This window comes from Dama dama, chromosome 11, assembly GCF_033118175.1.
Source record: "Dama dama isolate Ldn47 chromosome 11, ASM3311817v1, whole genome shotgun sequence".
In the NCBI taxonomy this organism is placed as follows: Eukaryota; Metazoa; Chordata; class Mammalia; order Artiodactyla; family Cervidae; genus Dama; species Dama dama.
In genome coordinates, this window is record NC_083691.1 from 73070106 (window position 1) to 73086285 (window position 16180).

The following is a 16180-nucleotide window of genomic DNA, read 5'->3' on the forward strand; positions in this document are numbered from 1 at the left end:
GCATTAGTGAGAATGTGAAGCAATCTAAACCCTCATACACTATTGACAGGAATGAAAAAACAGTACAGCCATCCTGGAAAATAGTCTGATAGTGCCTTAAATTATTACTGTAAGACCCAGGAATTCTACTCCTAGGTGTATACCATGAGAAATGAAAATATATATTCACAAAAAAAAACCTGAGTATTTATAGCAAAATTCTTCATAAGAGCCAAAAGTTAGAAAAAACTCAAATGTCACTCAGCAGATGAATGGATAAGCAAATTGTGATATATCCATTCAAAGAACTAATATACATCAATAAAAAGGAATGAAGAACTGTTACTAGCCATGATATGGATGAATCTTGAAACACTGTGTGATACAAGAAATCAGCTATAAAATACCACCTATTATCAAATTGTTTTCATATAAAACTCCAGAATAGGGACATCTACAGTGACAGAAAGTACATTAATAGTGCCTTACTACTGAGGATGGGAAGAAATGGAGCAGTATGGGAGTGAGAACTAAAGGGAATAGGCTTTCTTTCTCAGGTGATGAAAATTTTCTAAAACTGACTGTTAACAGTTTCAAACTGTGCTGCTAGAGAAAACTCTTGAAAGTCCCTTGGACAGCAAGATCAAACCAGTCAATCCTAAAGGAAATCAACCCTGAATGTTCATTGGGAGGACTGATGCTGAAGCTCTAATATTTTGACCACCTGATGCAAAGAGCTGACTCACTGAGAAAGACCCTGATGCTGGAAACGATTGAAGGCAGGAGGAGAAGGGGGTGACAGAGGATGAGAAGGTTGGATGGCATCATCGACTCAATGGACATGGGTTTCAGCAAACTCCGGGAGACAGTGAAGGACAGGGAAGCCTGATGTGCTGCAGTCCATGGGGTCACAAAGAGTCGGACACGACTGAGCGACTGAACAATAACAATGGCTACACATATCCATAAATATACTAAAAATCACTGAATTGTACACTTTAAACAGGTAAAGTGTATAGGACATCTTCAACTCTCCCTTGTCAATCACTCTCTCATATCCAGCTAATCACTAGATCCCAATGATTCTTTTTTCTTTTTCTTAATTTTACTGAAGTATAGTTCATTTACAGTGTTGTGTTAATTTCTTCTGTACAGCGAAGTGACTCCGTTTATACACACACGCACATATATATTCTTTTTCATATTCTTTTCCATTATGGTTTGTCACGGGATATTGAATATGGTTCCCTGCGCTATACAATAGGACCTTGTCATTTATCCATCCTATGTACAATATTCTATCTCTGTTAATCCCAAACTTCCAATCCTTCCCTCCTCTATGCCACTCTTTGGCAACAAGTCTGTTCTCTACATCTGTGAGTCTGTTTTCATCTCATAGATAGGTTGATTTGTGTTGTATTTTAGATTCCATACATAAGTGGTATTATATGGTATTTCTTTGTCTGTCTGACTCACTTCACTCAGTATGACACTCTCTAGGTCCATCCATGTTGCTGCAAATGGCATTATTTCATTCTTTTTTCTGGCTGAGTACTATTCCATTGTGTGTGTGTACCACATCTTCTTTATCCATTCATTTGTAGATGCACACGCAGGTTGTTTCCATGTGTTGGGCTATTGGATTGTAAACAGTGCTTTTATAAACATTGGGGTGCATGTATCTTTTCGAATTACAGTTTTGTCCAGATTAAGTGCCGAAGAGTGTGACTGCCGAATCATATGGCAACTCTAATTTTAGTTTTTTGAGGAACTGCCATACTGTTTTCCATAGTGGCTATACCAATTTACATTCCCACCAACAGTGTAGGAGGGTTTCCCTTTTCTCCACACCCTCTCCAGCAATTGTTATTTGTAGACTTTTTAATGATGGTCATTCTGATTGGTGTGAGGTGGTACCGCACTGTAGCTTTGATTTGCATTTCTCTAATTTAATTAATGATGCTCATCATCTTTTCATGTGCCTAGCTGCCATCTGCATGTCTTCTTTGGAGAAATATCTATTTAGGTCTTCTGCCCATCTTTGGATTGCATTGTTTAGTTGTTGTTCAGCTGTAGGAGCTGTTTGGATATTCTGAAAATTAAGTCCTCGTCAGTTTTTTTTTTCTTTAATTTTACGTTTTTATTGAAGTATAGTAATTTACAATGTTGTGCAAATCTCCGCTGCGCAGCAAAGTGACCCAGGTATGCACACACAGACATTTCTCTTTTATAGTCTTTTCCATTCAGGTTTATCACAGAATATTGAAACTAGTTCCCTGACCTATACAGTAGGACCTTGTTGTTTATCTTTTCATTTTATTCATGGTTTCCTTTGCTGTGCAAAACCTTGTAGGTTTGACTAGGTCCCATTTGTTTATTTTTGGTTTTATTTCTATTGCCTTGGAAGACTGACCTAAGAAAACTTATGTCAGAGAATGTTTTGCCTATGTTCTCTTCTAGGAGTTTAATGGTGTCTTATCTTATATTTAGGCCTTTAATCCATGTTGAATTTACTTTTGTATATGGTGTGAGGGTATGTTCTAACTTCACTGATACACATGCAACTGTCCGACTTTCCCAGCACCACTTGCTGAAGAGACTTTTTTCTCATTGTATATTTTACCAAACATACGAAGAACTTACACCCATCCTTCTCTTTCAAAAGACTGAAAAGAAATGTTCCCCAAAACATTCTATGAAGCCACCATCACCCTGATAACAAAACAAGACAAAGACACTACCAAAAAAGAAAACTTCAGGCCAATATCTTAGATGAATACAGACACAAAAATTCTCAACAAAATATTAGCAAACAAAATCCAATAACACGTAAAAAAAGACCATACACCACAACCAAGCTGGATTCATCCCAGGTGCACAAGGATGGTTCAATACACACCAATCAATATGATATACCACATTAACAAAAGAAAGGACGAAAACCATGTGATCCTCTCAATAGATGCAGAAAAAGCATCTGATAAAATTCAACACCCATTCATGATTTTAAAAAAAAAAACCCTTATGAAAGGAGGTATAGAGGGAACATATCTCAATATAATGAAAGCTATTTATGACAAACCCACAGCCAATATAATACTCCACAGTGAAAAGCTGAAAGCCTTCCTGCTAAAATCTAGAACAAGACAAAGATGCTCACTCTCACCACTTCTCTTGAACATAGTAATGAAAGTCCAGTGATTCTTCCATCATAAGCTCTAATTCTTCTATGTTCTATGCTGCCATCTTTAGTCTGGGCTCTGTTACTTTATGTACCATCCCTGTTCTTCTTACTATTTGCCACTTCCAAATTAACAAAGCCAGTTTTTAAATCCAATTGAAACTTTCTCAATATCATCCTTAGAGGGCTAATGTCCACCAAATCAAGTTTGAATTTTCCCTACCAGGATTCTGGGTTTTCCAATGTGCTTCAACCTCTGTCCCCCACCCAGCCTCATTTCCTAAAATATTCAAAAGGAAAACACTTTATTCAAGGCAGAGTTGTCTCTTCACTGTTCCTTATAATTCTACAGGCATTCATTTCTCTGCCTTTTATCAAGCTATTCTACTCTCCTGAATGCCTAATTTCCACACTTATCTATATCCCACAAATCATTCAAGACCTATTTAAAAGCCCCACATCACCCAGGAAGGATTTGTGGAGAACTCCAACTACAAATGATTTCTTGCATTTCCTAGCCACTTCTAGGAATTAACTGTCTGTGCCACTTATCTTAGCATTTGATTTACATGCCACTCATCTTGATATTTGATTTATATGCCATGTATTTTAGTATTTGATTTGTCACATATTTTAGCTTTTGATTTACCTACCATCTTATTGTATGCCATTCTATTATTCCATACAGAAACATCTTGCTTCAATAAGATTGTCAGCTCTTTAAGACAAGGACTAAAGTCCTTTTTGGTATCACGGAGACCACACAGCACAGTGTTAGACCCCAAATACCCCTCAAATTTATAGAATTAATTATCTGTTTGAGATTAATTTAACTAAATAAAAACTCATCATAGAATTTCCTATCATTTTGCTTACTTTCTCCTATAAATGCAATTAATCAATCCAAAGTCTAAAAGGTGAGTACAGTACCTTATCATACTGACAGACAATTACATTATCCATGTCAAACAGGTCTGGCACATCCTGCTCACTAACATCATCTCCAGAATTTAAAGGGTCCTAAAGATGAAAGATAGTCACATTAATGAATTTTATGATACTCTGAATTTTTTAAAGATAGAGGGACATATTCTGTCTCTCCAAGTGCAAAGAATAGTACTGTACTTAAAAGTCAAACAGCCTGAGTTTGACTCCTAGTTTGGCCACTCAGCAACCACAAGACTGACCTTTTTGACAAGTTATTAAAACTCCTCATATCTCAGTTTTCTCATTCGCAAAATGAGAACAGCAGTAAGAGCCACAGGGCAGTGCAATGTTAAATAACAAACGGCAATAAGATTTAGTGTGGTACCTGGCACATATGTAAGGACACCATAAACGACAGCTAATAACACTTATGCTTCTTAATTATCACATTCCACAAAAATTTCATGGCGTATATTAGGACTAGAGCAGATACATTATGCTTCTACCCTGGCTGCCTTCTTTACCTTCACTCCCATCCCTTCGAACTCCCATTATCTCTAGTTAAGACTAACAAATATAGTAACTGATTCCTAAATACTTAATACTGATTTACATTGCAGCTTAAGGTCAAAAGTTTAAATACAAGTACAAATACAAGTCTCACTTTAAAGACTAAAGACAGCATTGATCTGAATTGTTATTCCTCTTGGTTCCAAAGTATATTAAAGCACAAATGCTATAAATTTTTAAAACTTTCAACTCAAAAATAATCCTTACTTCTTCCAGGTCTATCTCAAGGTCTCCATTATCACTACTGTTCACACTTGAATCTTCATTTGATACACTGCCAGTTTCTTCTTCAGGTACCTTCAGGTCTCCTGCATCAATAATCCCTAGCAATCCATTCTCATCTACATCTCTTGTATTTCCTATTTCATCATTGGAAGATGTATCTCCAGTTCCACCTATTTGAATTATCTCATTAATGTCATCATCAGCTACCTGAATGCTTAAATCCATCTGAGAACTGGAATCCTAAAAATAGAAAGAAATGCAATAAAGTTTTTCAAGTCAAAGGAAGTATACAAAACACTGAATTAGCAAAATATAAAATTACATAAACATTTCATAAGTGGCTTCTTAAAATATATTTCTCCCTGGTCAGGTGATGTTCCCTAATTTTGAATTTTAGTACACTGCTAGCATTTCTATGTAATATGGGGATAAATTTATATTTAAATTGTAAATAAACTCACAGTCATACATAGACAAAAATTGGTTGTCTGCTTTCAGGTAATATTTATCAGTTTTTATATATTTCTAATTAAAAAAAGATATGCAACAAGCAACAAAGGTTTACTGTATAGCACAGGGAACTATAGTCAATATCTTATAATAACCTATAATGGAAAATAATTTCAAAATTAACATGTGTATATGTATAACATGTGTCACATACACAAAAAAGAATTCTACTTTTTGCCAGTTTTTCTAAATGTCCTATGGACATCTAATAACAACCTATGAGATACAAAATTTTAAATATATTTGTGTATGATATGATTAATATAAATTAAATAAATCTATTACATTTAAATTATAAATGACATCATTTCAAGATGCTCCTATTCTTATTTTTTTATGCATTTGATAAAACATTCTCAGAGAAATGTTCATATGTCTCACTATGATTATATATTTTTTTCTTTTCCCTTCTATTTCTTCTGATATTTGCTTTATGTATCTTTGTTGTTAAGGTGTCTAATGGTTTATGATGTCTATCTTCTCGGTGAACTGTACCTTTTATTATTAAAAATATTCACCTTTGTTTCATTTAAAATAAATAATTTTTTTAAAAAAGAAAGCCCAGAAAAAAAAAGTATCAGCTTTTATACAAACTAACTTAAAATTAAATAATACCTCTAACGTTTGAACTTTTATTTTAAACAATAATTCAATGAAGTAGAAAGGACAACTGACATCACATTTAATGGATAAATAAAAAATATAAAGGACTGTACTAACTAGAATAAGCCAAACACTAAAAGAAAATATAAATCGAAACTGACAGAAATGAAAAGATTAACAGACAAATCCACAATTATAGTTGGAGAATTCAACATTCCTCTCCATAGTAATCAATTTAAAAAGTAGCCTGAAATTCAGTAAGAATGTAGAAAACCTGAACAACACAATGAACCAACATAACCTAACTGGCATTTACAGAAAACTCTACTTCCAAAGAGCTGAATGCACATTCTTTTCAAAAGCACACAGAATGTTCACAGGAAGTATCATATTCTGGGCCATAAAACAAATCTTGACAGATGTAACACACACAAAGTATATGTTCACTTAGCAAAATTAATTATACCAGAAATCAGTAATAGAAAGATCTGGAAAATCGTCAAATATTTACAAATTAAACAACACACTTCTAAATACCCATGGGTCAAAGAATAAGTCACAAGAAAAATTAAAACATAATTTTAACTGAATGCAAACAAAACCATGACATTTTAAAACTTGAGATGAACCTAAAGCAGTGCCTAGAGGGAATTTTATAGCATTAAATGATTATATAAGAAAAGAAACAATTTCACTGTAAGAAACTAAAATGAGAAGACCAAATCAACTCACAGCAAATAAGGAAATAATAAAAAGGAGCAGAGTTTTTACATGAAATTAAAGTTGATATCAGTTCAAAATAGACTGTTAACAACTTTAACCACAAAGAAAGTATAGAATACACACAAAAGAAATGAGAAAAGAATCAAAATGTGTCATTACAAAAAAATCAACTACACACAAAAGAATATAATAAGGAAAGAAATGAAGGTCAAAAAAGCTAAAAGACATACAGAAAATAACAAAATAGCAAGAGTAACTCTTCCTCTATCAGTAATTAAATGTAAATAGATTAAACTCCCTAATCAAAAGTAACAGTTTGGCAGAATGGATACCAACAGTACCCAGCAATATGCTGTCTACAAGAGACTCACCCTAAATCGAAGGACACACACAGGTCAAAAGTAAAACTATGGAAAAAGACATTTCAGGCAAATAGTAACCACAAGGGTTGGGGAAACTATGCCAATATTAGACAAAATAGACTTTAAGCCAAACACTGTTAAAAACAAAGAAATTATATTATGATAAAAGGATCAATTCATCAAGGAAATATAACAGTGACAAACCTATATGCACCAAACATCAGAGCTCCTAAATATATGCAACAAAAAGGGAGAAATAGCTCTGCAATAATAGTAGGACATCTCAATACTCCACTTTCAATAATACAGAACCACAAGACAGAATATCAATAAGAAAATAAAGAACTTACACATGACAGACTAATTGCGCCTAACAAACATAAACAAAACATGCAAAACAGCAGGACACACATTTTTCTCAAGTTCACACAGAACATTTTCCAGGATACGCTGGTAAGTTAGGTCACAAAAAAGACTGAAATCATACAAAGTATCTTTTTTGATCACAATGGAATGAAACCAGAAACAAAAGCAGAAGGAAAGCCGGAAAATCTACAAGATACAGAAGTTAAACAACAGTCTAAAAAAAAAATCAATGGATCAAAGAGGAAATCAAAAGAATCAGAAAATTTTGTCAAAAGATTAAAAATATCTTGAGACAAATGAAAACACAACACACCAAAACCTATGGGGTGCTGCAAAACAGTGCTCAGAGGGAAACCGACCGCTGTAAATGTCTGCATTAAAAAAAGAAGAAAGATCTCAAATTATTAATAATAATCTTAAGGAACTAGAAAAAGACGAACAAATAAAGCCCAAAGTTAGTAGAAGGGAGGAAATAATACCAAGTAAAGCAGAGACAAAGAAAAGGAAAACAATAGAGAAAATAAAATCAGGAGTTATTTCTTTAAAAAGATCAATAATATTGATAAATATATGACTCAACTGATAAAGAAAACTAAAATCAGAAGTAATGAAATTTTACTACTGATTTTACAGAAATAATAAGAGTTATAAGAGAATACTATGACTAATTGCATGCCAACAAGCTGGATATCCTAGATGAAATGAACTAATTCCTAAAAACACACAACCTACCAAGACTAAATCATGAAGAAAGAGAAAATATAAACAGTCTTATAACCAATTATGAGATTGAATCAGTCATCAAAAATCTCTCAACAAAGAAATGCCCAGGACCAGATGGCTTCACTAAAGAATTCTACTAAACATTCATATAACCTCAATCCTCAAAAATCCTCAAGAAGGGAATTTCCTAATGGTCCAGTGATTAGGACTCTGAGTTCTCACTGCAAGGGCTAGGTTCAATCCCCAGTCAGGGAACTAAGATCCCACAAGTAGTACAGCACAGCCAAAAATAAAAAATAAAAATCCTCAACAAAATACTAACAAAATTCAATAGCACATTAAAAGGATCATACACCATGGCCAAGTCAGATTTATTCCTGAAATGCAAAAGTGGTTCAAAATGTGAAAAATTAATATTAATTAAATTAATTAATATTAACACATTAACAGAATGAAGAGGTGGAAAAAACTACACAATCATCTAAATTAATGCAGAAAAATCTGAAAAATTCAACACCTTTTCATGATTTAAAAGAATTCAAACTAGGAAAAGAAAGAAATTGCCTCAACATAATAAATGCAAACCATGAGAAGATCTCAGTTAATACAATGGTGAAAAGAAAGCTCTTCCTTTTCATCCAAGGTGCCCTGACCACTCTTGCTACTTCTATTCAATATATCCTAGCTAGGGCAATCAAGCAGGATAAAGAAATAAAAGGCATCCAAATTGAAAAGGAAGAAGTAAAACTGACTCTGTTTGCAGATGACATCTTATTATGTACAAAACGCTGAAAGTTTCACACACACACACACACAATGCTAGAACAAATTCAGCAAAAGGTATAGGATACAACAAAAAATGAAAATCAGTTGCATTTCTATACATTAACAACCTGAACACAAAGCAAGCAATTCCATTTACAATACCATCAAATAGAATGCTTAGGAGTAAACATAACCAAAGAGGAAAATGACTTGTTCACTAAAAAATACAAAACACTGCCAAAAGAAGTTGAAAATGACACAACTAAATGGGAATAAATTTCACGTTCAAGGATTAGAAGAGTTAATATTGAATATTAAGATATTGATACTACCCAAAGGCATCTAAGCGGAGAAGGAAATGGCAACCCACTCCAGTGTTCTTGCTTAGAGAATCCCGTGGACAGAGGAACCTGGTGGGCTGCTGTCCATGGGGTCGCACAGAGTCGGACACGACTGAAGTAACTTAGCATGCATGCAAAGGCATCTAAGATTCAATGCAATCCCTATCAAAATCCAAATGACATTTCTGGTATAAATGGAATAATCCATCTTGAAATTTACATGCAATCTCAAAGGATGTTGAAAAACAAAAACAGTCTTGAAAAAGAAGATATAAGCTGGAGGTCCCACATATCCTGACTTCAAAGCTTAATATAAAACTACAGTAGTCAAAACAGTGTATTTGCAGAACGAGAGAAAAAAGACCAGTGGAACAGGGAACCCAGAAATAAACTGTCACATATATGGTCAAATGATTTTCAATAAAAATAACAAGACTGTTAAACAAGGAAAGAACAGTCTTTTCAACAAATGCTAAGAAAAGTAGATATCTACATGCAAAGGAATGAAGCTGAACCCTTACCTTACACCATATACAAAAATTAACTCAAAATGGATTAAAAACTAAAACATAAGACCTAAAACTGCAAGACTCAGGAAAAAAATCATAGAGGAGGATCTTCATGACAGTGAATTTGGGAATGGTTTCTTAGATATGATACCAAAAGCATAGGCTAAAAGAAAAAAATAAATAAAACAGACTTCATCAAAATTAAAACTTTTGTGTATCAAAGGATACCGTCAACAAAGTGAAAAGGAAACCCACAAAATAGGAGAAAATATCTGCAAATTATGTATCTGATACAGAGTTCATATACAGAATATATTTTTAAAACTCTACACTCAACAACAGGGTAGATGAAGCACAAGCTGGAAACAAGATTGCTGGGAGGAATATCAATAACCTCAGATATGCAGATGACACCACCCTTACAGCCAAATGCAAAGAGGAACTGAAGAGCCTCTTGATGAAGGTGAAAGAGGAGAGTGAAAAAGTTGGCTTAAAACTCAACATTCTGAAAACTAAGATCATGGCATCTGGTCCCATCACTTCATGGCAAATAGATGGGGAAACAGTGGAAACAGTGAAAGACTTTATTTTCATGGGCTCCAAAATCACTGCAGATGGTGACTGCAGCCATGAAATTAAAAGATGCTTTCTCCTTGGAAGAAAAGTTATAACCCACCTAGACAGCATATGAAAAAGCAGAGACATTACTTTGCAGACAAAGGTCCATCTAGTCAAAGCTATGGTTTTTCCAGTGGTCATGTATGAATGCGAGAGTTGGACCATAAAGAAAGCTGAGCGCCAAAGAATTGATGCTTTTGAACTGTGGTGTTGGAGAAGACTATTGAGAGCCCCTTGGACAACAAGGAGATCCAACCAATCCATCCTAAAGGAAATCAGTCCTGAATATTCTTTGGAAGGACTGAGGCTGAAGCTCAAACTCCAATACTTTGGCTGCCTGATGTGAAAAGCCGACTTATTAGAAAAGACCCTGATGCTGGGAAAGATTGAAGATGGGAGGAGAAGGGGACAACAGAGGATAAAATAGTTGGATGGCATCACTGACTCAATGGACATGAATTTGAACAAACTTTGGGAGATAGTGAAGGACAGGGAAGCCTGGTGTGCTGCAGTTCATGGGGTCACAAAGAGTCAGACACAACTTAGTGATTGAACTATAATCATAATGGCAGGGTACATCTTCTTTAATTCTTAACAGAAATTGAATCTAAGTATCTCCCATAAAGCAATGACAATGATTATTTATTACCTAACCATGTACAAGATCATCCCATGCCACTCTACTCTTACCTGGGGTGAAATATATCTCAACATATTTTATTTTTTTTATTTTTTTTTTTTCAACATATTTTAACAAATACAAAAAACAGTATTTTGTTAAACTGGCTATCTCCTATAAAGAAATAAAAACATCTCACCAGGTCAGTTCAGTCACTCAGTCGTATCCAACTTTGCAACCACATGAGTGCAGCACGCCAGGCTTCCCTGTCCATCACCAAACCCAGAGTTTACTCAAACTCATGTCCATTGAGTCGGTGATGCCATCCAACCATCTCATCCTCTGTCTTCCCCTTCTTTTCCCGCCATCAATCTTTCCCAGCATCAGGGTCTTTTCAAAGAGTCAGTTCTTCACATCAGGTGGTCAAAGTATTGGAGTCTGAGCTTCAGCATCAGTCCTTCCAATGAATATTCAGGACTGATTTCCTTTAGGATGGACTGGTTGGATCTCCTTGCAGCCCAAGGGACTCTCAAGAGTCTTCTCCAACACCACAGTTCAAAAGCATCAATTCTTTAGCACTCAGCTTTCTTTATAGTCCAACTCTCACATCCATACATGACTACTGGAAAAACCATAGCTTTGACTAGACGGAACTCTGTTGGCAAAGAAATGTCTCTGCTTTTTAATATGCTATCTAGGTTGGTTATAACTTTTCTTCCAAGAAGCAAGCGTCTTTCAATTTCATGGCTGCAGTCACCAGCTGCAGCCACCACCTGCAGTGATTTTGGAGCCCAAAAAGTAGTCTGTCACTGTTTCCACTGTTTCCCCATCTATTTGCCATGAAGTGATGGGACCAGATGCCATGATCTTAGTTTTCTGAATGTTGAGCTTTAAGCCAACTTTTGCACTCTCTTTCACTTTCATCAAGAGGCTCTTTAGTTCTTCACTTTCTGCCATAAGGGTGGTGTCATCTGCATATCTGAGGTTATTGATATTCCTCCCAGCAATCTTGATTCCAGCTTGTGCTTCATCCAGCCCAGCATTTCTCATATGTACTCTGCATATAAGTTAAATAAGCAGGGTGACAATATACATACAGCCTTGACGTACTCCTTTCCCAATTTGGAACCAATCTGTTGTTCCACATCCAGTTCTAACTGTTGTTTCTTGACCTGCATACAGATTTCTCAGGAAGCAGGTCAGGTGGTCTGGTATTCCCATCTCTTTCAGAATTTTCCACTGTTTGTTGTGATCCACACAATGGCTTTGGCATACTCAATATAGCAGAAGTAGATGTTTTTCTGGAACTCTCTTGCTTTTTCGATGTTGGCAGTTTGATATCTGGTTTCTCTGCCTTTTCTAAATCAGCTTGAACATCTGGAAGTTCTCGGTTCATGTATTGCTGAAGCCTGGCTTGGAGAATTTTGAGCATTACTTTGCTAGTGTGTGAGATGAATGCAATTGTGCGGTAGTTTGAACATTCTTTGGCATTGCCTTTCTTTGGGACTGGAATGAAAACTGACCTTTTCCAGTCCTGTGGCCACTGCTGAGTTTTTTTGTTGTTTTTTTTTTTCACTGCTGAGTTTTAAAATCTGATTAAGAGGTATTCATTTAGAAGTATCATATAGTGACTCAAAAAATATATGCTCAATTAACTAAATCATCAATTCAAATAACTATCATCAGTATAATAATTTATCTTACAGGAATATCAGAAGGGAGGTGGAATTTTCTAATGTCCCAATAATTCTAATGGGTGTCCCAAGCGGCACTAGCACGGGAGAGGTAAGAGACGCGGACTCCACCCCTGGGTCAGGAAGATCCCCGGGAGGAGGGCATGGCAACCCACTGCAGTATTCTTGCCTGGAGAATCCCAACTACAGACACAGATATTAATAAAATATACCTCTCAGTGCACAGAGGACATATCAACATATCTTTTAACTACATTATGACAGATACATGCTTAAGGGGCTATAATGACACAGAAGAGATACATCCAAATTAATAATAAAAGGGGAGTTGGTAGACAGAAAGGTATTAAAATAAGATTTCTGGAGAAAGTAACAAATGGCTAAGTAGGAATTAACCAAAAGAAAGGATGGTGGGAGAAAAATCCAGACACAAAGCCGAGGGGATGGAAAAACCAAAGAGAGGCAGGAAACAACAAAGTCAGCACAGCTAACTGCTCACAGCTTGTTGTTCCCAATAAAGCAGTAGGTATGAAATGAAGGAAGAGTCAGAAAGAAACCAGCAGAAAACAACATGGAGGTCCTTGTACGCCACACTAAGAGTGCTGACCTAATCAAAGGAGACTGCCAGGTATTTCTCAGCATAGACAGGTTTACTCAGAATCAGCAGAGATTTGGGGTGTGCAACCATGGCAAGCTATGTGCAAGTCCCCTCGAGGGAAGAAAGCTTATAGAAAGAAGGAAGTGGGGAAAGCTACAGTAAACGAAGATCCCACGGCTTTTCATTGGTTAAGTTGTTGTCAGGACACAAGAGGGGTCCGTCTAGCTGGGCTCTGCCATTGTCACTGGCTGTGAAGAGTGCCCCCTGCAGGTCTCCCAACTGTATTTAATTGAGGTTTTTATTAATTTTTTTTCACAAGGAGTTTAAATTTTATCCTGCAGCTTGATGGGCAGGCAGCAACATGGCAAGCGGGCTGCATGCTGGGTAAATCTGTGGTAGCCAAGAGGAGCAGAGATCACAGCTAATGTGAATGAGTTCTTACCATGTGCTAGGGAGTATGCTGCTGAGCACTTCACACTGATTTTCTCACATAATCTTCCCACCATCACAATTCCATGGTAGATACGATTATCTTTACTTACAAATGAGGATATAGTAACTTGCCCAACTCACATAGTTACTAAGGGATATAAAAGGAATCCAAAATATTTCTCATCCCTGAATCTTTTAACCTATAGGATGGGTGGATTGGGAAGAGTGGAAGAAGAACCCGCAGAGACCATAAGGCTAGTAATTAGTTAGAAACTATATTATCCCAAGTGAGAGACAATTAGGGCAATAGATGGAGAAGAGGGAATACAGTCCAGAAATACTTGATTTTAAAGGATGTCAAAAATCATACGATTCAGTCTTTAAAAGGAATGAAATTCCTATATATGCTACAACATGAATGAACCTTAAAAATGTGCTAAGTAAAATAAACCTGTCACAAAAGCACAAATATTGTATGATACCATTCACAAGGTACCTAGAGTAATCAAATTCATAGAAACAGAAAGTAGAATAGAAGTTACCAGTAGCTGAATGGAGGGGGTAATGGGAAGTTATTTTCTAATGGGTACAGAATTTCATTTGGGGGATGATTAGAAAGTTTGAGAGATGCACAGTAGTGATGGTTGCACAACAATGTAACATACTTAATGCCACTGAACTGTACACCTAAAAAATGGTTAAAATGGTAAATCTTATGTTATACAGTGGACCTTGAACAATATAGGTTTGAAATGCGCAGGTCCATTATACATGGATCTTTTTCAATAAATATGTACTACAAGATTTGTGATTGGTTGAATCCATGGATACAGAGGGCTTCCCTTGTGGCCCGGCTGGTAAAGAATCTGCCTGCAATGAGGGAGATCTGGGTTCGATCCCTGGGTTGGGAAGATCCCCTGGAGAAGGGAAAGTCTACCCACTCCAGTAGAGTCAGACATAACTGAGCGACTTTCACTTTCATGGATACAGAGGACTGACTATAAACTTACACGTAGATTTTTTCACTGCAGAGAGCTCAGGGTCCCTAACCCCTGTGCTGTTTAAGAGTCCACTGTATGAAAAGAGAACAGACTCTATATGATTTCAATACTTTCAGTTCAGTTCAGTCACTCGGTCAAGTCCCAACTCTGTGACCCCATGGACTGCAGCACGCCAGGCTTCCCTGTCCATCACCAACTCCCAGAGCTTACTCAAACTCATGTCCATCGAGTCAGAGACTGAAGCTCAAGAGAATAACAGGATTGGAAATGCAGTTATCAATAAGAAGATCATAGTTAAAACCATGATATTGCATGAGACTGCCCACGGAAAACATGAACTAAGAAATGAGCTGAGGATAGAACCTTTAGGAAACAGGAAGGGCAGATAAAGAAGAGTCATGAAGGAGATAAGAGGAAGCAGTCAGAAAGGTAAATATTTAAAAGAGAAGGTAGCAGAAATAATATTTGGGAGAGGGACAAGGAAGATGGTGGGGAGAGAAGCAAGAGATGAAAAGGAGCTGAAGAAGATACACCATCATACCCATTTCTCTCCTACTTTTGGGAGTTACAATGAAAACTCGAGTTCCTCATTTTCTACAGCATTATAAGATTAGAAAACAAAATTCCTCCACTGAGGAAAAACTTAACATAGTAATATACCATAATATGCACCTTAAAATAGGAGCACGTCAAAAACTGTCAGGAATATATTTTATGCAACAGTAATGATGTTAAACCTACTTTAAACTTAAGATCTTGGCAGTCTACACAGGAAAAGCAGGCTAATTGTACACAAAGGGCTAACTGTAACTTGTTTTCAGCAATAAGAATTTCTGAAAAGCTACTTATAGTTATTTATAAACTTTTTTGAAAATTATACTAGTATAAATTTTACCAGATTACTATTTTAAGATATCCTATGGAAAAATTTTTTAAATGTTATAAATTAAATTCCTTTCAATGTTTGTGTTTTAAATACAGATATATTTTAAAATCAACCAACAAGATGTATGAACCATTATCCAATATGTCACATGCCCATAAAGCATAACAGCACTAATCTAAATCTTATTATGGTGACAGAAGCTATTAAAAACTCCATATACATCTCTGATAACTCGAAAAGTTATGAGGCTGGTTTTATGCCCAATTTACAGACAATCATTGAATTTTAAAGAGCAACATTACATAGTTTGCTTTTAAGAGGCAAACCTGGAATTTGAACCTGTTGTGGCTTTAAAGCTTAAGCTCTTAACCACTACCCTCTAAACAATCCTTGCTTAATCTTCCTTAACTAATCTACTTCTCCATATCAGAACAAAGTACAAGATGACATCTAATAAGTGACAGTAGAATAAGTCCTTGAGTGACAATCGTCACTCCAGAAATCTTCAAAGTTCAGAGTCCAGGAGGAAAATGCCTCTAAAATTATAA

General features: G+C 35.8%; 1 protein-coding gene across 1 annotated transcript in view; it reads right to left on the minus strand.

Moving 5' to 3' along the window:
• Positions 1-16180, minus strand: part of STON1 (stonin 1) — a 121353-nt gene that overhangs the window by 7542 nt on the left and 97631 nt on the right. Inside the window, exons 9-10 of the mRNA XM_061155454.1 lie at positions 4865-5122; positions 4091-4180 (exon numbers count right to left, since the gene is read on the minus strand). Of these exons, the coding sequence (XP_061011437.1) occupies positions 4091-4180; positions 4865-5122 (348 nt within the window). The remainder of the gene's footprint in view (positions 1-4090; positions 4181-4864; positions 5123-16180) is intronic.